The 20,984-nt window shown below is 44.7% G+C and overlaps 1 protein-coding gene across 1 annotated transcript in view; it reads right to left on the bottom strand.

Annotated features, from left to right (window-relative positions):
* Positions 1–20,984, bottom strand: part of EXT1 (exostosin glycosyltransferase 1) — a 264,919-nt gene that overhangs the window by 9,216 nt on the left and 234,719 nt on the right. The window contains exons 5-10 of the mRNA XM_006130782.5: positions 17,508–17,640; positions 14,973–15,091; positions 14,467–14,562; positions 9,973–10,062; positions 4,536–4,696; positions 3,045–3,216 (exon numbers count right to left, since the gene is read on the bottom strand). Coding sequence (XP_006130844.3) covers positions 3,045–3,216; positions 4,536–4,696; positions 9,973–10,062; positions 14,467–14,562; positions 14,973–15,091; positions 17,508–17,640 — 771 coding nt within the window. The remainder of the gene's footprint in view (positions 1–3,044; positions 3,217–4,535; positions 4,697–9,972; positions 10,063–14,466; positions 14,563–14,972; positions 15,092–17,507; positions 17,641–20,984) is intronic.

Here is a 20,984-nt window from a genome sequence, read left to right as displayed (position 1 = left end):
CTCCTCATGGGGCGGAGCCAGGGCAGAGGAAACTTTGCGCTCTCCTCCGTCCCCAGACCCTGACTGGCCTGGGGTGGCAGGCACTTTTGCCCACCCCTGGTCTAAGAGGAAAGCAAGAGAAGAGATGCATACAGACAGATGAGGGAGTACAAGAAAATAATGAGACAACAGTGGTCAACATGATAGGTAGTGTGTGCCTTCACCTCTGTGACCATTCAAAGTCTTTTGGTTTATGATCATCAGACCTGTTTAGAACAGAAATACGTCAGGATAAATCCCCTGAAATACGCTAAAGCATTGCTTTAGTATCTCTGTTAAAACCCAACTCCAAGAATATTTGTGATTGTGAACAAGAAAAAGAAGAAGACATGACTCTTCAAAATAGGTCAAGCCACTCAGGGTGTAAATGTCACAGCTAATGGTGCAACCTCAAGCTATAATCTAACACTTGTCATCCATGGGCACACATGGCAGCCTGACTAGCCAGAGAGCTTATGTAAGAGCTTCAAAATGGCCCAAAGGCCCCCAAATGAATAGCTCAAGCCAGGTGTCACTGAGGTCTATAAAACCTGTAGGAGGCCATAAAACGCCCATAGCCAGAGCTGCAAATTCTGAGAGTAGATGCTGGAGTCAATTTGAGTGGAGAATGCAGAGCACCTCACAGGACTGAGCTCTAATTGATAAACATAGAAACACCATTATAGTTTGTCAGGTCAAACATTCATTTTGAAGGCCCAGTCCTGCAACCTTAGCACATGAGTAATTCCACTGAGTTCATAAATTCAGTAGAACTTCTTCATGCAAAAACTCACTCAGGTGTCTAAGCGTTGGTATCATTCGGGCTTGAGAATGTTGTCTGAAAATAAATGGAGACTAGAAGTGCTCAGATAGCAGAGTGGATGGAGCCAGCACAATACACTTGAATAGAGAAGTAGAGGAAATAAACTGGAATAGCAGAAATGATTACATTCCATCAGGTCATGCTAGTCATATGGCACTTCTCAAAATTAGAAAATGAATGTCCTATTTTGTATTTACCTAAAATACTAAACAGTCTTATTTTCAGACGCACTGAGCATCCACAAATCCCATTAATGTTTATAACTGCTACAGGTACTCAGCACCTCTGAAAACTAGGCCCTAGAAGCTTTGAATGAATTGTTGTTCTCTATTTGGAAAATAACATACCTAACTGTATGCAGAAACCCACTCAGACCAAAACAATTCTTTGAAACCTCAGACTATAAGTGCTCAGAAAGTATCCTTAAAGTCTATTTTGTGCCATGGTTGCATGGCACTTCACTTTTGTTTGTACTGTACTAAAAAACTTTTAAACAGCATAACCTCAAAGTGTATTCATTAAATGTTAAAACAATGACAGAGTCAGCAAGACTGGCAAGAGTAATGGTAGATTACAAAGGGTACGTCTAGACTACAGGCTTTTGTCGACAGAAGTTTTGTCGACAGATACTGTTGACAAAGCTTCTGTCGACAAAGAGCGTCTAGACTACATTCAGTTCTGTTGACAAAGCAAGCTGCTTTGTCGACAAAACCCTGTAGTCTAGACACAACCCTAGATGCAATAACACCTTCTGTCGACAGAACTCTGTCGACAAAAGGCGTTATGCCTCGTAAAATGAGGTTTACCAGCGTCGACAAAACTGCTGAGTTCTGTCGACGTTATGTCGACAGAACTCAGCGGTAGTGTAGACGTAGGTATAGTTTTGTCGACAAAACTCCACTTTTGTCGACAAAACTCTGTAGTCTAGACACACCCAAAGTGTACTAATCCCAAACACTCAGTTATCCATATTCACAATAGGGCAGAGTAGGTAAAGTGTGCTAGAGGATTATAAAAGAGTTTCAACCATTAGCATTGAATTTCCATATGTCTATCAGTCGCTGGCATAATCTTAAAGTTCTGTTAGGTTCATTTTTATTTTTCTTTGAAGGGATTATGAATAAGGACCATACAGGAATAACCTGTTTTAGGAACAGAGGGGGAACCGTGTTAGCTTGTAACTTGAAAAACTATGAGCAGTCCTGTGGCACCTGGTGACTAAAAAACATATTAGGTCATGAGCTTTTATGGGTAAAACCTGATGAAGTGAGATTTACCAATGAAAGCTCATGCTATAATATATTCTTTCTGGTGTGTAGTACTGATGGTAGTGCTGGTCCCCTTTCTTCTGCCCAACACAATAGCAGCTCTGGCCATGGGCTGCCTCCTGCACAAATATGCTAGGGGCACTCTATTTCTTTGACCCCCCATGACTCACTTATGCAAAGCAAGAACAACAAAACACCATGCTTGCAAAGTTTTTGGGTTATAGAATGGGATTCCTTTTAGGAGACAGGATCCTGAACTAGTAGCTGGAAAAGGCAAATCTGCTCACTATGAAAATGAATTCTAAAACACAGAATTTGCCTAGGATCGACAGCAGCTATTGATCATATTATGTCAGCAGCGAGACAAATATAACAGCATATGGATGGTTCTTCCTTCACTCCTTAAGAAAGCAACGTGAAATAAACATTTAAAAATAACAAATTACGTCTGTTGTGACCTAGTTTAGGAACACTGCTCCAGTTACATTGAGAATACAATATTATTTTTAAATAGCACAGAGATTGCTAGGTATATTTACATGATTATTAATGAATGTAAAAACCTTCAGAATGGCACAATAGGCTTGCACCTATACTATTAATTAGAAAACTGGAATTCTCTTAACTGAAAGTCAGCTGTCAAAGTCCACTGCATGAGTTTAAGATTGCTATGAAAAATGAAAACAATATGGGAAAATGAGGGAGAGGATGTTGCTTTCCACTGGCAGACATTTGCCATCTCTATAATTGGATTTGCCATTGGTTCATTAAAAATATTCCCAGTTCCATTCATGAGTTTATCAACCAAGGAGTCACGAACAATCAAGTAGAATCTCATTCAGCCCAGAAGACTCCTACTAAACAGGCTTAGTCCGGAAGCTAACGGTGATTTTACCAAGATGACTCAGCAGATCAAACATACTTTAAACACGTACCTGCCCCATCATGGTCTCCTTATACTGTTTTTTCTGTGTTACTTTGATTGGAGGCAATTTTGTCACTGCAGACACCAAAAAATTCATTAGAATGTCTTCACAATTGGCCAGTTGGTCCACCATATTCTTCAGGCTGGCAGGCAGGTAATTAGTGTACAGGTAGTGATAATATCTAGAAAGCCAACAACAGAGGCATTAATGCAAGATTTTGCCTTACTCACAGGTGCTAGAACTACAGGTGCACGGGGTGCTGTAGCATCCTCTAGCCTGAAGTGGTTTCCATTATATACAGGGCTTCCAATTTGGCTCAATGGCTCTCAGCACCCCCACTATAAAAACACTTATAGCACTGCTGGCCTTACTGGGACAAATGGATGCCACAGGATTTGAATCCCAGTTGAGGCCCATGGGCACATCATGAAACCAATGTTCTCCCTATTTTTTCCATCCTTTTGCAGAATAAATTGTATGTGCACAGATGCACATGCAGATGTGCACTACCAGTAGAAACACATGCTGTTGGCTGTGGGTGCTCTGCTAATCATATGGGCAGCATTTGAATCTCTCCTGGGTGGTTATCCAAGCACCCAGCTTACAGGGAACACTGCATGGGGTTTTTGTTGCCTCATCCTCCAAATCAGAAAAGTGGGGAGGAAAAAGCAAGATCCTCAAAGATTTTCAGGATATAAGAATTAAAAACACCACTGGTCCAGTAGCGGGAAAAAAGTAGGGCTGATTTCCAATCATAAGCAAGATAATGGAAGACAAGATTTCAGACCAGTCCACATGCACTGTTTAAGCCAAGTTAGGTAACTGTAAGGAAAAACAGGTGGAAGCAAGAAAAAGAAACACGTGTGATTGGAGAGAAAAATGGATTATGGCCCAATACGGTCTTCACAACCAAGATCCTATTTTACCCAGCGTCTGCTGCTTCCTTTGTGGGGAATGGAACGGATACAGCAGTGTAATTTGACTTTATTAAAAGGTAAGAGAGGCCTCCTATCTACGACTCAAGGTGTTGCTGCAACAAAGAGTCAAGTGTAGCTGGAACTGTTAGCAGGTCTACCAGCTATGACAGTCAGCTACTTCACTCCTCTGTGCTAGAGGCTATTTGGCCCAGGAATTGAATACATTTTGGGCTTCTTTGAAGTACACAATTCCTGATGTTAAACTGCCTCAAAATACAAGTACTTCAAAGGAAATCCAGGGAACACACTTATGATTACAAGATCTCCAGAGCCAAACTGGGAATTTAAATAATTGCTCTATCAACAGAGTAGAGCTCCATCTATTTGTGATCTTTGTTTCCAATAGATTTTTTTTGTATCTCCCTACCTCCCTTTTTTTTTTTTTTTTTTGGAGGGAATAAAATTTTCATTCCTTCTTTGGGTCAGAAACAATAAATTTATTTAGCAGCTTCAATAACAAATAAAAAATAAAAAATAAAAAATCATGAACATGATAAAAGACAAAGATGCTTTGGCTTCTTACTTGTGGTAAATAGCAGCTCCTGTCAATACCATGGAATAGTCATTAGTCCATTTGGATGTATAGCCCCATCTCTCCTTAGTATTATCCCAAAAGTGACTGCGAGCAGGGTACCCTACAATCCTCTCTGGAAAACTCTGCCATACTGTGAAGGCAAAATCCACCTGCAGGCAAAGGCACATTCCAAATGAATAATCAAACAGTTTCAGTAATTGTCAACAAAACAAAATATTATCTTGATACTAATTCATAATTCAAAATCTTGGAACTGTTGCAAAACATTAATTCGGTGTATTCATCAGTAAATTAAAGTGATTGCTTGACATTTTGCCCTATAATTATGCACATTTTAATTTTATCTGTTAAAAGAATTCTACAGTGTGCAGCATTACATTAACATTTTGCAGCCATACCCTTTACAATTCAAACATTTTCAAATAGAACTGTATGCGCGTGCATTTATACTTCTATGCCATAGCATAGCCCCTCCTCATGCACCTTTAAGCTTCTCAACTATACTTCGAACCCTAATTCAATGTTATCAACTTGAAGCACTTACAAATCTTATGTCAGGTCCTCTAAAAACAGTGACATTAGTTTAAATTATATATGTTATATATACACATAGACACACACACTAAATGTGGGCTTCTGTCCATTTTCCTTCTGTTTTTTTTCAGCTTTTAGGATACACTTGGGTCATGTTTTTAAGTTTTTCTTTGCAGCCATAAGAGGTAGAAATTTACTAAAAATAGTGAAAGCGACGAGGAGTCCTGTGGCACCTTATAGACTAACTGAAGTGTAGGAGCATAAGCTTTCGTGGGCAAAGACCCACTTCGTCAGATGCACGAAGTGGGTCTTTGCCCACGAAAGCTTATGCTCCTACACTTCAGTTAGTCTATAAGGTGCCACAGGACTCCTCGTCGCTTTTGCAGATTCAGACTAACACGGCTACCCCTCTGATACTAAAAATAGTGAGATTCTCATATAGTTAACATGACTCCAGGATATGGGGCTTTATGAAAAGTACTTTCTCAGGATTTAAAATTGTGAAAGCTGGGAATGCTAATTCCTTTGTGTTATGAAAACTTTACTATCTCAACCTCTGAGAACAGAAAAGGATTGCTGAAGGTCAGGAAGCCCATGAAGGAGAAGAAGGGGAGCCACAGCTACTATAAATACCCACACCAAAACCATACAATGCTGCTGAGCTAATCGCTGTTCCACACAACAACTATTAATCCTTGACTGCTGCCTGAAGTTCAACCCAGACTCAACCAAAATGTTACTTAAAAAGCTCTCAATGAACTTTTCAGCAAACATGACTGGAGTTTCAGGTTTGTGGTGCTGAGGAGTCATACCAATTTTAGGTATAATACAGTAGTGCTTTTGTTAGAACAGTTAGAATTCCTTGTAAATATTACTAGCGCTTTTTCATTTACAAACTATTGTGTGAAAGAGACAAACTTATTGGAACATGAAGTTAGAGGCATATTCTATTCTTCTATGTTGTTTTAATGAACTTGAACCAACTGAAAAGCTAACACAGAAAAAGTTGTTGTTATTGTTATTGTTTGGATGAGACCGGAATTAACACATCAAAGAATTCAAGTGTCTCAGACGGGTGGCTGTGTTAGTCTAAAACTTTAAAAACAATGCGTAGTCTTGTGGCACTTTAGGCTACATCTACACTTCACTATTATTTCGGGATACCGGAGGTATCCCAAAATAGCTATTCCATGTCTTTTGAGTGCACCATTATTTCTAAATATACAGGCAGTCCCCGACTTACGCGGATCCGACTTATGTCGGATCTGCAGTTACGAACGGGGCTCCCCCGGAGGACACGGACTGTGGGACCTTGCGGTCCTGCCGCCCATGTATGCCGGGGCTTTCTCCGTGTCTTCCTGGTCTACAGACCAGGAAGACGCGGAGCAAAGCCGCGGGGGGGCTCGGGCAGCGAGGCAGCCGGCTTCCCCGAGGCTTTGCAAAGCTGCGGAGGGGCTCGGGCAGCGAGGCAGCCCAGGCGTGCCTGGGCTGCTCCGCTGCCGGCTTCCCCGAGGCTTTGCAAAGCCTCGCTGCCCGAGCCTCGAGGAAGCCGGCAGCGGGACAGCCCAGACGCCCCGCGGCTGTCCCGCTGCTGGCGTCCTCAGAGGCTTTGCTCCCCGTCTCCCTGGCAGACCAGGGAGATGGGGAGCAAAGCCGCGGAGGACCCAGGTGGCGGGACCGCGGTGCGTCTCGGTCCGCCGCCCGCGTCTTCCTGGTCTGCTGGGGTGGAGGGGGGGGCGCAGCTAGTACGCCCCCCCCCCCCCCCCAGCAGACTAGGCTTTTCTCCAGATGCCTGTGGCAGAGCAGCTGGGGCGCTGCCGGTTGGTCCCACAGCGCCGCTCTGGGTGCTACTGGACCAACCCGGCAGCACCCCATCTGCTCTGCCCCAGGCGTCCTGATTCAGCTGCTGCTGGTCAACCCAGCAGCACCCCAGCTGCTCTGCCCCAGGCGTCCCCAGTCAGCTTCTGCTGAAACTGACCAGCGCTGACTACAGGAAGCCCGAGGCAGAGTTGCTCTGCCCCAGGCTTCCTGTAATCAGCTGCTGATCAGTTTCAGCAGCAGCTGACTTGGGGACGCCTGGGGTTCTTAAGTAGATTCTGTATGTAAGTCAGAACTGGCGGTCAGTTTCAGCAGCGGCTGAATCTGGATGCCAGTTCCGACTTACATACAGATTCAACTTAAGAACAAACCTACAGTCCCTATCTTGTACGTAACCCGGGGACTGCCTGTAATGGGCTCACTATTATGACGTCCCTATAAACCTCATTCCACAAGGAGTAAGGGACATTTTGGAATAGCTATTTATTTCTAAATAAGTGCAATGTAGACAGCGCCAAATTTTGAAATAAGCTATTTTGAAATTGACTCAAAATAAGCCACACAATTTGCATAGCTCAAACTGCACAGCTTATTTCAAGCTTTGAGTGTAGAATAGACACACCCTTAGAGACTATCAAAAATATATAAGATCACGAGCTTTCATGAGTAAAATCCACTTCATCAGATGAATTGGAGTGGAAATATTAAAACATTAAAAGTATTAAAGTTAATCTTAAGGACTTTTCCTGTAAAACTTGACATCTGTTTTCTTATAGATGAGTTGGAGAATCTCAGGTTAAGAAAAATAAGAATAAACCAACCACATCTACAAATAACTACTACTACTACTAATACAGCTTATGTCCTCGCTCATATATTGTTTAAATATCTGTCCTTGTAATAGAAAGAGGTATTAAAACAAGCTGAGCTCCCTAGGAGAAGATGAACCACAGTTTATCCCCTTAAACCACTCCTCATCCTAGATAATTTTAAGAAGCATTACCACTCAGCTGATGAGCAGGAAAAGCAACCAGTCACTTCAATCCCCATATTATTTCCAACCCATACTGATTTCTAATTAATTCCCATATAAATATCCCTCCAAGCAGCACTTTTGGGCTGCTATCCTTGGAAATGAAAACAATAGAAATTATGCTTCATTGCATTATAAACGAAAAACCTGTATTAACACTGGAGCTGAGCAAAGAGTGGAAAATGTGTCTGGTGAATATTTATTCACACTTGAAATGTCAGCTTGATTGTGCTTGTGAATTTTTTGCTTGCTTTTCCTAGAATGAACACTTGTGAAAAGTGGATTTTAAGTACAAATGTTATCTGAAAGGGGATTCTGAACAAGTCCATTATGTTTAAAATTCAGTTTGGGTTGATTATAAGCCATCCAGTCTGGGAACACACACAGTATCAAGGTCTCTATCTGCAAAAGAAAGCCATGTAACCCTGCCTCCACATTTAGTCCCAATGAAGTGAATGGGTCTGTACCTAGGCTTCTAGACATGCCCATATATTTCCCATTGCAGGCCGGGGGCCCAAATGACCTGTGGAGCACACGCACGCTCTCTCTCACACACACAATTTTGGATATTTGCAGCAAGTTACTCAGAGAAGTGAAAATGCTGCCAAGAAATTCACAAATCATTTCACAAAATAAGCAAACATTAACATTCTGTCATCTCTTTAACCCAAAAAGGGGCCAAAGGTAAGGTATGTTGACTCCAGCTATGCTAGTCACATAGCTGGAGTTGCGTATATTAGTTGGACATTGTCCCTTAAGTGTTAACCTGGCCTCAGTGGGGCCAAATTTGGGCACCCCTGCCCTCATGTAAGCTATACTGGCAAAGTGCTCTCTAAGCTGCACAGCAGCATGGCCCCTGCAACTGCTTAATCAGCCCCACCCAGCCAGGGGCTCAGGACTCTGTGCCCGGATCTGCCTGGCAGGGGGAGTTGCTGTTGTTACTGAAGGAGAGGTGGTCCTCCCCCAGCCAGGCAGCTCTGTGTGTGGAGCCCTGTGCCCTTGGCTGGGCGGGGCTGATTAAGCAGCTGCGAAGCCGTGCTTCTGCACAGCTTAAAGAGAACCTTGCATACTGGCTTCACCTAAAGGGCCATGGCTGTTGACAATAGGAAGAGCAGCCCCGTGGCAGGGGGGAGGGGACGGAAATGATTCTGGATGTAATGAAGGAGGGGGAAAGGAACAGAAGACAGAAAAGAAAATCAAGCCTCCAAGCTTTTCAATAGCTACCATTAATAATGTATTTCCAATATATTGTGCCTCTTTCTAAACAGTCGTTAGTCTCCGCTGTGGTTTTCAGGACAAGGTTCCAGAAATCAATACTCATCCCAGTTATAAAAATTGGTTTTCTTCAGAATCTTTCCTTCTCCCCTCCCCCTTTTTTTCTTTAGTGCAATCTTGCCTCAGGCACAAATTCCTGAACATCTGAACCATCATGCATCTCCAGCTCTGCAGTACAATGATATAGTTAGTGCGTGCATGTGCGTGTGTGTGTCGGAGAAAATCAGAACACTTGTACCAAGGCAGAAATACTGGCTTCAAAACTGAAATAATGTCCCATCAGTGAAACTAATCTGTGGGAAAGGGAGGAACCATGATCAGCACAGCGGAAAGATAATGCTAAAACAGACTGCCATTAGATGCCCTTACCTGCCTATGTTCTAAAATGATAAAGGGAAGAACCTCATGCTAATGATGCCAATTAACCAGGAAAAAATGCTCTCTTGCTGGCAGGTGGCAGCAAGACTTTTGAGACAAATGCAATACATTAAACCTGAGGTGGAAGCAGGAAATATTATAACACACAAACTTCAGTAGCTGTATTAATCTGATTCAGCTTAAATGAGGAGGATACCTGCCAAACTGAAGTTTCCATTTCATATGCATCTGAGGAAGTGGGCTCCAGCCCATGAAAGCCTATGCCCAAATTAATTTGCTAGTCTTTAAGACTCCTCATTGTTTGTACACACATATGCTATTGCAAACAAGTCCTAAGAAGGAGGATGGGCAGAAAAGCCACAGAGGTTTCAAGAGGATGGGTCTTACCTCTGTGGTTGAAAGCACGGTGTCCTCGTCAAGGCTTAGCACTGCATCTGTGACTATGTTGTCGTAAGGTAGGAAACGACTGCTCATAACCTGTATGTGTTAAAGAGAGGGGTAAGAGAGAAATCACGTGATACGCTCTTTTCCAAAAGAAGGGAAAAATAATATTTCTTCATATGCTATTGTACTCTTCACTCTTATTTCGACTGCTGGCACATCGGACATCTTTATTTGGTAGGAAAGGATGGTGGGTTTTTTTTTGGTTCGAGGGTGAAAGGCTATCATTTCCCATCAGCCCAGCAGTTAGCTTATTTCCTCAGGTACAAGGTATAATTTCTGACCAGATCGGTCTCTCTTGAGCAGGCTGCCTTCTTCCAAAATCCAAACCATAACTGCATCAAAGGGAAACTAGATAGATGCAGGGTTCTTCACAGCTCACACTAGTTTGCCTGCTTGAGTTGTCTCTCCCCTTCCACCTCACCCTATGGTATTTGACTAACAGATAAAGAAGTGCTCAGAGAGACCTGATATTGCCATTTTGTTGGTAAGCTAATGAACCCATCTTGCATCCCAGGGCTTGTTTGCTCATAAAAGTTATACTGATTAAAATGTAAGGCTAGGTCTACACTGCAGGCTTTTTGCACAAGAACAGCTGTTCTTGCACAAAAACTTGCGGAGCGTCTACACTGCATGCGCGTTCTTGCACAAGTAAATTTACAGTAAAGCATCAGAACAGAGGGCTTCTTGCACAAGAGTTATTCCTCTCCCCACAAGGAATAAGCTCTTGCGCAAGAAGGCAGCGTGGCCTGGCAACAGCGGTTTCTTGTGCAAGAAAACCCTATGGCTAAAATAGCCATCAGAGCTTTCTTGCACAAGAGAGTGTCCACACTGCCATGGACACTCTTGCGCAAAGCACATGGCAGCGTGGATGCACTCTTGCACAAGAACTCTTGCGCTAAAAAGTTCTTGCGCAAAAAGCCTGCAGTGTAGACGTAGCCTAAAGGAATAGATGAAGTGGTATGTCCCTCCATGTGTGGACGCAATTATACTGCTATAAAAGTGTTGATACAGGTATAGTTATTCCAGTATGGGAAGAAGAATTAACTATACAGGTAATAAGGAATCTTTATATGGGTATAACTACATCCACAGCAGGTATTATGCCAATATAACCACACTGGTGAAAACATACACTCTCCCCTAACTGACATAATTGGGTATGTAATCCAGGTGTGTAATGCTAACCAGGGATAGTTCTAAGTGTCATGGAAACTAGATGAGAGAGGAGAGGGAAGGAAGAAAGGGAAAAAGGGAAAGCTATTTGGGTAGTTTTTGGCCCATACTAACAAAATGGGATCTAAGCTTCTTTTGAGTACTCTAAATGGATATGAGAACACTACGCGTGCATTCTCTCCCCCCCTCCTTTTCCAGCCTGTAGGAAAAATAGCTTGACTAGTTTATAGAGTGTGTGTGCACACACACTTACCTCTAACAGATACTCGTGGGGCCTGTTTGTATTATACTTTGGCTACACTTGCCACCTTGTCGTGCCAATAAAGCATTATTGCATTGCATTATGTGTGAAGAAATCATTGAGTGAAAACTAACATGAAGAGGTGAGTTTTGCAGTTTGCATTGAAGGCACTTAGTGAGCTCAGGTGGAAGTGAGTTCCACAGTCCTTGGCTAGCTCTCATGAAAGCTCTGTCTTCTACACAACTGCCATTGTTTGGGTAGAACTTAAGTTGTCATGGCAGGTCCTGACTGTGGAGGGAGGGACAGTCTGATAGGTAGCCAGTTATTCCTGTGGATGCTATCAATAGCAGAACAGAGGTCAGCATGGGCTCTGTGTTCAATGAGAAACCAGTAAAGAGCATGAAAGAGATAAGATTGGGTTCCTGCACTAATATAAGAAGGAAAATAAATCAGTCAAGAAGGGAAAACCAATTCCATGCAATTAAACATTTACATTGTTTTTATATTTAAAGATAGAAGTGGGAGCCAGGAAATCAGTTCAGTTCCTGGCTCTTTTACACCGAGGCTGTGTCTAGACTGCACCCCTTTTCCGCAGATTAGACACAGCGCAATTGCAAATGAAGCAGGGATTTAAATCTCCCCCGCTTCATTTGCATGAACATAGCTGCCGCTTTTTTCCGGCTCAGGGCTTTGCCGGCAAAAAGCTTATTCTTAAAATCAGGAATAAGGGATCTTTCGGAAAAGGCTTTATTTTCCGAAAGATCCATGTCTAGACTGGCGCTTTTTGCCGGCAAAAGCCCCGAGCTGGAAAAAAGTGGCAGCCATGTTCATGCAAATGAAGCGGGGAAGATTTAAATCCCCGCTTCATTTGCAATTGCGCTGTGTCTAATCTGCATCCCTTTTCCGCAAAAGGGGTGCAGTCTAGACACAGCCCTACTATGTAGTTTTGGGCTAGTCGCTAATTTGTATCCGTATCCAAGTTGTACCAGCAGGGGGAGGCTGACAGATTTCCACTGGTCCTCAGGCAAGATGGGGGCGGGGGGACCAGAAGGGGTGGGGCCTTGGGCGGAGACAGGGCAGTCAGCCCTCAGCACGACCCAGACAGCGGCGCTGAGCCTGGCGCTCAGAAAGTGATTTAAAGAACCTGGTCTCCCCTGCTGCCACAATAGCAATGGCTGGGAGCCCAAGGCCCTTTGAATCATTGAGACTTGGGGCAACTGCCCTCTCCTCTCGCCCCTCCACTTTGTACGTGGGCCTGTGTACCAGCTGTAAAATGGGTGCAATATTGCTTCTCCGTTTCATAGGAGCATTATGAGGATTACAGTGCTTTGAGATCCTTTGAGGGAAGTCCCTAGAGCAGGGGTGGGGAACCTTTTGTGGGTCGGGGGCCACTGACCCACAGAAAAATCAGTCGGGGGCCACACACAAGTAAGAAGTTAAAAAAAAAAACCCTCACTGATGTGGCCCCTGTCTGAGAAGGAGAAAGACACTCCCTACCTTCCCCTCTGACACCAGAGCCTGGGGGGGGGGGAGGGGGACAGCCTCCTAGATTTTGTGTGCTCTAGCTTCTTTGTAGGGGAATGGGGAGACTGGAGTGCCAGTGCAGGTTCCCCAATGCTGGGGGTGGCCCTGAGCCTCCAGTTCCCACCCCCGGGGGTTCCTTGCCCCTGCCCTAGAGAACTGCCAACTATAAAAAGTAAGTCCTTAGTTAGATCTTTGGAGTGCACTGAACAACTAAGCAAGAGTTGTAAAAACAAACAGATTTTCTGTTTCAGCAGCCATTTGGTATGTGATGTGATAATAGACAGGAGAGACTGTCCACTATAAACATACCTTTGGGAACTCTGGAGTTTGTTTTCTTAATTAAACAGCTCCCATGACAGTTCTTTCACCTGCTTAGAACTGGCCCACCCCCCACCCGCCAGGCGATTCACAAAGATTGAAAACAGATCATGCTTGCAATGCTCAAAAATCCCCAAGTAGCAGCAGCCTCTGTCTAAGCCATGCAGCAATTTCTTGACCATTTATATGTCCAATGACTTAGGCAGAACTAATAGCTGTCAGCTTAGCAGTGCTCTGACTTTTCCCTTGTTCAGCCTACTGGGAAAAAGAGTGAAGATGAGGTGTAAAATTCACAATAGGATTTTATAGCCCAAGCAGCTAAAACATCACATTGTGAATTTAGGGGGGAGAGAAAGATGATAAAAATCACAGACTGGCCCAACTAGGATGCTTGGCTCTGACTTCCAGCACTAGCATTAGAAAGGGATGCAGAAGAATAGGCCTTATTCTCTAGTCCATGACAATGCTGTGGGTGTATCATTCACACAAGTGCAAACCATACACAAATGCTGCTATTCTCATTTGGTACCATTTTACTCCTGCTTTGCACGCATGCGAAGGTCTATGCAAAGGGAAGGCCAATAGAGTACCTTGCCCAATGGCAGAAGCTTTTCATCTCTTCCCCTTTGTTGTCTTCTCATGACCAATCAAGCATACTGGGATCTCCAAGTTGTGCATATCAGCCCATCCTGTCCTTGTGAGCACCCTAATGTCCTTGCTGACCGCCACACAAACCATAACAGCAGTCCTTTCTCACAAGCCAAGAACATACTTACCAGTTTCTCTGGGAACCTGATTTCCAAATGTTAACACAGATGCAGGACCCTCAAATCCTACATCGGAATGCTTAGACCAAAATTTGGATGCATCACTAATTTAATGGCACCTCCTCTCTGGGTGGCCATCTTGGAAAATTCAGTCCCTTCTCTCTCTCTCTCAGACTCGCAGCACCGACTGCCATGTTGAACAACAGCTGACATGTGATGAAAGGACAAATTTCATGCACTGAACTGTCATTAGAGCGGTGATTCTCCAATCACAGAGGAGCAAAAGGCAGAGGCATAAGAATAGGCGCCACCAACCTGGTCACCACAAAACATTCACCAACTGGAAAAGAAAGTCCCCGGTCCCATTGTACCATACTTGCTTGCAATCTTTGACTGTTCTTCGCTTTAACCTACCTTGCTCTCCCCTTCGATGACTATGACAGGCACAGCAGTGGCAGGCCAGCGGTGTTTGGCTGGGAGGGGTTTATCACAATTCCATAAAACAATGATCTGCAAGGAATATTAACCTATGGTGTTAGACACACATGGGTACACTTATGTCTACAGAATTCAAACCAGAAGAACCTTGAACACCAAATGGATTCCCCACTCCTGCTTTTTGTTATTTACATCATGTACCTACTCTCGTCTTACAGAACGGCTGTTACTTTACCCCTCATCTCAAAATAAATCAGAGTATTTGTGACGTGTTTCCCACTTTTATTAAAGTTCAGGGATTTTCTTCCCCACACGAGCTGGTTCAGGTCTCAGATTGTAATGACCTCAGAGACAAGGAGGATCAAAATTTAAGCCCGGGATTTTGAAAGGAGGAGAAGTGACAAGACGTGCAGCCAATGGGAGCTGTGTCTTTATGAGGGCTTTGGCTCAAAAGCCATGGAGAGTCAGACAGCAGGGCTCACCTGTGCACAGTACTGGGACTTGGCTACAGCAACAAGAAGTTTCAGCACAGGCTGAGATTGGGAAACCAAGGGAGTTACCGCATGGATAACAGCCGTGAACTTGGAAGGGGGTTTCAGACCTGAAATGAAAAATAAATGGAAGTTACTAAAGCGGAAGCCGCCTTGTGTAGTGTAAATCAAACAAGTCAGATATGGAAAAGGACAATTTTAAGAACAAAGAAATTACCATGTTGGATCAAACCATCTCACCCTGTCTCCTGGCTCCACTCTTTCTCGTAAACTTTCCAGATCTCTGCCTATATTAACACTTCTGCTTTTACATCCTTTCCTCTGATTCCCCCGGATGCCCTGCAACCTGGCTTATTCTCCTTGCCAAGTTTATCAGTTAAGTTCTCCGGGCCAAGTCTAAGGGCTTCTTCTCTCATCTTCATGCTACTTGATTTCTGTTGCTACGACTACTAATAAGTACCCCGCCCCCTTGAACTTCCTGATAGACATTGGCTTCTTGGCGCTTTCTTCCTGCCTCTTCAATAGCTCCATCAACATCTCCTTCTTTCTCCCCCCCCTCCCCCGTTCCAGCATCCCTCAGAGTCATGTCCTTTGTCCTCTCCTTTTATCTCCACAGCTGACCCAAGGGCAACTTCAACTGCACACGAAGCTTCAACTATCATCTCTGAGTTGATGACTTACTATTCTGCCTGCCCATTGCAGAACAATCCCCTTCTATCCACACTTGCAATTCTTCAAGTCTCTGTAACAGATGATTCCAGTCATCCTGCCACCACCTCAAATTTTGGTGGCATATGATAGATCCTATCTGCTTCCTCCTTTCTCTACCACTGCAAATACCATTATAATTCCACCTCATCTAGGCCCAGAACCTTGATGGCACCTCTGTTGTCTTTGGGTATTGTCAAGCAAAGCTAAACAATGAATGCAAAATATCCATGTTGCCATGAAGTTGCCAGCTACTGACCTGTAAGAAGATAACCAGAAAGTACAGGGAAGACAATGATTTGTTACAATTTTATCTGAATTATTAGAGGACTGACTTGATATCCTTATGTGTATGCAGGTCAGTCAATGACACTCCATCCAGCAAAGGCCAATATTTTGCAGCAGTGGCTCACCCAGGAGTAGGTGTATTCCTGGGGTACTCAGAGGTCTTCCATAACTCATCTAGGGTATGTCTACACTACAAAGTTAATTCGAACTAACTTACTTCAAATTAGTTAATTCGAACTAAGCTAATTCGAACTAATGGATCCAGACTAAAAAACTAGTTCGAATTAGCGTTTTGCTGCAGGAGGCTGTGAAGGCTAGAACTAGAACAGAGTTTAAAGGGAAGTGAGATCAAGTCATGGAGGCTGGGTCCATGGAGTGGTATTAGCCAGGGGTAGGAGTGGTGTCCCTGGCCAAGGTTTGTGGAAGGCTGGAGAGGGATGGCATGAGACAAATGGCTTGGTCACTGTCTTCGGTCCATCCCCTCCAGGGTCTCTAGGGTTGGCCGCTGTCGGGAGACAGGCTACTGGGCTAGATGGACCTTTGGTCTGACCCAGGACGGCCATTGTAAGCTCAGGGCTCAGGGTCGGGGGTCTCAGTGGACCCCCTTGATACTCTTGCACACCTGCTCCTGGGTGGCCAGGCTGGCAGCTCTCCTGCCCTAGACGGCCACTTTCCTGTGCCTAGTGCGGAGATCGTGGACAAGGTCCATGATGTCTACACTAGCCCAAGTGGGTGCCCGCCTCTTGCGGTCCCGGGCAAGCTCCCGGGAGCCGCCAGCCTGGTCCCGGGAAGAGGGGGAGGGCTGGGGAGCATCGGGTGGGTGGCTCAATCCGTGCCAGGTGCAGGGTCTGCTGGCTGGGTGCTGGCATGCTTGCACCTGGCACGGGCACCGTAGCCAGCCCGTGCCCCTTTAAGGGGTCCGGGGCCGGGAGGGGGGCAGACGAGTTTCCCTGGTGTTGGCCAGAGTGGCCACCAGGGAAAGCTTGGGAGGTCTAGCCTCCCACTAGTTCGAATTAAGGGGCTAAACACCCCTTAATTCGAACTAGCTAGTTCGAACTAGGCTTAATCCTCATAAAATGAGGTTTTCCTAGTTCGAATTAAGTTCTAACTAGCGGAGCGCTAGTATAGCGCCTATGAAAGTTAATTCGAAGTAACATCCGTTAGTTTGAATTAACTTTGTAGTGTAGACATACCCCTAGTTATTTGCCTCATTTTACAGCAGTCCATGTGAAAAACACTAGCAATTTTTCAGTAATAATGTCCTGTGACTCTTTTGTATTTTTACATCTGATTTTTAAGCAAGTAGTTTTTAATTGAAGTGAAACTTGGGGCATGCAAGTCAAATCCGACTCCAAAAAGGTATATGGCGGTCTGAAAAGGTTCAGAGCAACTGGTTTGGAGCAGGATAGGGTAAAACAAGAATACCATTAGTGAGATATTTCTGGTGACCCATTTACCACACACCATCCAGAAATTAACAATATTCCTACAAGCAAAGCTTGTGAGGCCTACAAGCAAGGATTCACTTACCTAGATTAGCATAGTAGTAAGGAAAATCTCCCAGATACGAGGAATACTGTGGCAATACGAATAACCCTCCAGGATGTTTGTTCCATATTAAACTATTACGTGATATGTGCTTAAATATTCTGTCCTGAATAATCTGGAAAATAAGAAAGGTAGTGATCTGTAAATAAGTTGTAATGGCCAACAGTAAAGACTTCAGTAACTCTGGCAAACTGCAATCACTACACATTTTGTAAAAAAGCACTGACACAACTTACTTGGCATTCCTTTTTAATCTCTTTTTAAAACAATGCAGAACCCATACTCTTCTGCATGCTTTTGGCAGTTTGAGGCATTGGATAACAGTATTCAAAGTACCTCATTAGTCTCTGTGGACATGGGGATCTTGCAATTTATTAGATTCTTCATTTAAAGTGAAATATTTTTCTGTCTAAAGTCACTTGTCAGTTGCAAGCAAAAACCCTCACTGACATGGAGAAGGAAAAAGACACTCCCCACGTTCCCCTCGCACACTTTAGGTATGTCCACCCAGTAACACTGTTTCAAATAACAGAGCCCTCTACAGAGCCGGCAGTTATTTTGACATAATGCTGAAATACTGTCAAGCTGAGGACTTCTTATCCAACTCCTGTAACCCTAATTTTAGGCGGAGTATGGGAAGTCGGAGGAAAAGTGCTCTATTCCGAAATAAGTGCTGTGTAGACAGCACCAAAACTTGAAATAAGCTATTTCTAAATGAAGTACGCAACTGACGTAGCTCAATTTAAGTAGCTTATTTCAAGTTAATCCCTGCTGTGTAGACGCGGCCTCTGTGTGCTCCAGCCCCGCAGTGGGGCCCCAGGGAGGCTGGAGTGCCACCACGGGCTCCCTAATGCTGGGGGGGAGCCCTGAGCTACGGGGGCTGGATCCAGGCAAGCCGGGGGCTGTATCCACATCCAGCTTCTGGGTCTGAGATTCCCCACCCCCGTGTTAGAGTTTAACTGTTAAACCCAAGGACATCTCTAGATACTTCTGTTAACAGATGTCAAGTTATATGCTTCAGCCATGAGTGTTTTGCATTGGAAAGGTAGCGACTGCCTTCTCTCTTCCTTTAATTTTTGCCACTAAATATAGCAAGACATTAGAAAATGAAGAGAGAAATCAGAAAATGCATATTCTTCTACAATCTGATGAAGAACTAGATGGGATTAATTCTTCTAGTCCTCCTTCCACCACCTCCTTTTTTTTCCTCTCAGAACTGATTTTAAAAAAAAACAGATAAGAGGTAGTCTGTAGGTTTAGAGGGTGAGTAGGTTTCTATAGACTGGACAATCTTCCATTTTTCTGGTAGCCAACAATGCTTCACACAGCTCACATGCGATGCTTTCTCAATGTACACAGAGCAAAAAACAGTTTCATCCTGAAACAGGCTTCTGATGCCATGCAACATATGCAAACATTTTGACATGTGAGGTATACAAATCTTATGGATATTGTTACTCAGTAGGCTAGGGAGCCAACCGGTGGAATATCTCACATTTAACACATACATTTATGACTCATCTGTCCAGGGTTCCCTTTAATTTTTATACCCATGTGTGGAATGACTTTTGTTATGTGCACCAATATGGAGGCAATGCATTGCATAACAAAAGTCATTCTGCACACTGGCAGTGTGTGGTGGTGATGGGGCTGAGGGGTCGGGGTAAGGGCTCTAAATGGGAACTCTGGCTGTGGGAGGGGGGTCCAGGTTGGAGCATGTAGTTGGGGTGTGTGTGGGGGAGGACTCCAGCTAGGGGCGTGGGCTTTGGAGTGGAGTGAGGATGAGGGACTTGGGGTACAAGAGGGGGCCTCTAGGCTGGGGCTGAGGGATTCAGAATATAGAAGTGGGCTGTACACTGAAGAAAGGAATTGGGGTGCAAGAGGGCATGAGGAGTCCAAGGTGGACCCAGGGATACGGGGCTTGGTATCTAAGGGGGGCTACAAGTTTGGGGAGGTGCTTAGGCCTGGGGAGGTTGGGGTACAGGAGGAGGTACAGGCAGTGGATTGGATGTTGAGGTACAGGCTCTGGACTAGGGTTATGGTCTGAAGGTGAGGCCAGGGATGAGAGATTTAGAGTACAGGCAGTGGCTCCAAATTTGGGGGGGCTTGGGCTAACTTGGGCTGCTTCTGGTCAGCGTCACGAAGCCAGGCCATCTGGTGCCTGCCTGCCCTGGGGCATTGCACTGCACCCTGGAAGTGACCATCGGGTGCGGCTCCATGGGAGCAGGGGAGAGATTCCATGCTATGCATGCTGCTCTTGCCCGCAAGCACCACCCCCCAGCTCCCACTGACTTGTTCTTAGCCAACAGGAGTGCAGAGCTGGTGCTCAAGTCAGGAGAAGCGCAGAGTGTCCTAGGAGCTAGACCTGCTGGAGCCTCTTTCCCCTGACTATAGCAGCTCTGTCTGGGGCCAAGGGGAGTGTCGTCGTCGTCCCCCCCCCCCCCCCCCCCCTGCTTCTGGGAGCTTTTGAGGCTCTATGGGGATTATGGAGCACAGGGAGTTGTATGAAGAAGAGGTGAGTCACTCATCAGGCTCTTCTGCCTATATGGAATGTGTTGCTGGCATAGCTTTTCAGCTCCCTCTTCTGCATATTATTCCATCCTATACAGGTTCTTGTATTGGCCTCATCTCTGTAGTGTCTGTGTCTGCCAGGATTGGCACCACACACCTCTCACGTGTGGTCCATTCTCTCTCACGTCTCCTATTCCCAGGAGACCTGTGTGAGCCATGTAGGGATGGTTTCTATTTCTTACATTCTGCGCTGCTCTGTGTTGCTAATGGAGAAGGCAGGCTAAGAAGTGCACCTTGCACTTGAAGCAAAGAGGAGGAGCTCCCTCCCTTCACGGTGTCAGCCTGATCCACAAGAGAAAGCTTCACTTCAAGATACAAAGTTCCATGGCCCTCCAGCGCCCTGCGGTTATTTACCAGGGGTTTCATCCTGGAGCTTTAGGTGACGATATGCAGGGGTGGGAGATGGCGGGGAGGGCGCTGAGAGATAAAGACCTTCAGACTTTGAACTTGACTTCATACTTCTACAGGAAGCCAGTGTAGAGAGCAGGGGACAGGTCTGATGTGCTCAGGGTAGCTGAAGAGACATGCTGCAGCCTTCTATATCTTTTGAAGTTCCCTATGGGATGATAGCTTCATGCCCAGGTATATTGTACTGCTACAGTCCAGACAGGCAGTGACTAAATGATATGTAGGATCATCAAGATATTGCAGTACATGGCATTACAGTGAAAGACCGAAAGTAACTACCAGAATAAATCCTTTCCCTCTCCAACTCTAGGATTTACTCCCTCACATCAGATTTTAAGCAGAGGGCACATTTGATCTTACCAACGTCCGACACCTAAATAAAAACCTTTTTATGCAACAAAGCCAAACCTTTCATTTTTTCCTCTTTTTAAAAGAAAATATTTCAGGCTTTTCTAGTGATTGTTGGACATGAGCATCTGA

The sequence above is a fragment of the Pelodiscus sinensis genome, chromosome 2, assembly GCF_052426305.1.
Source record: "Pelodiscus sinensis isolate ZL-2025 chromosome 2, ASM5242630v1, whole genome shotgun sequence".
Taxonomy (NCBI): Eukaryota; Metazoa; Chordata; order Testudines; family Trionychidae; genus Pelodiscus; species Pelodiscus sinensis.
Note: the sequence above shows the minus strand (reverse complement) of the source record. Positions and strands in the feature narration are given on the sequence as shown.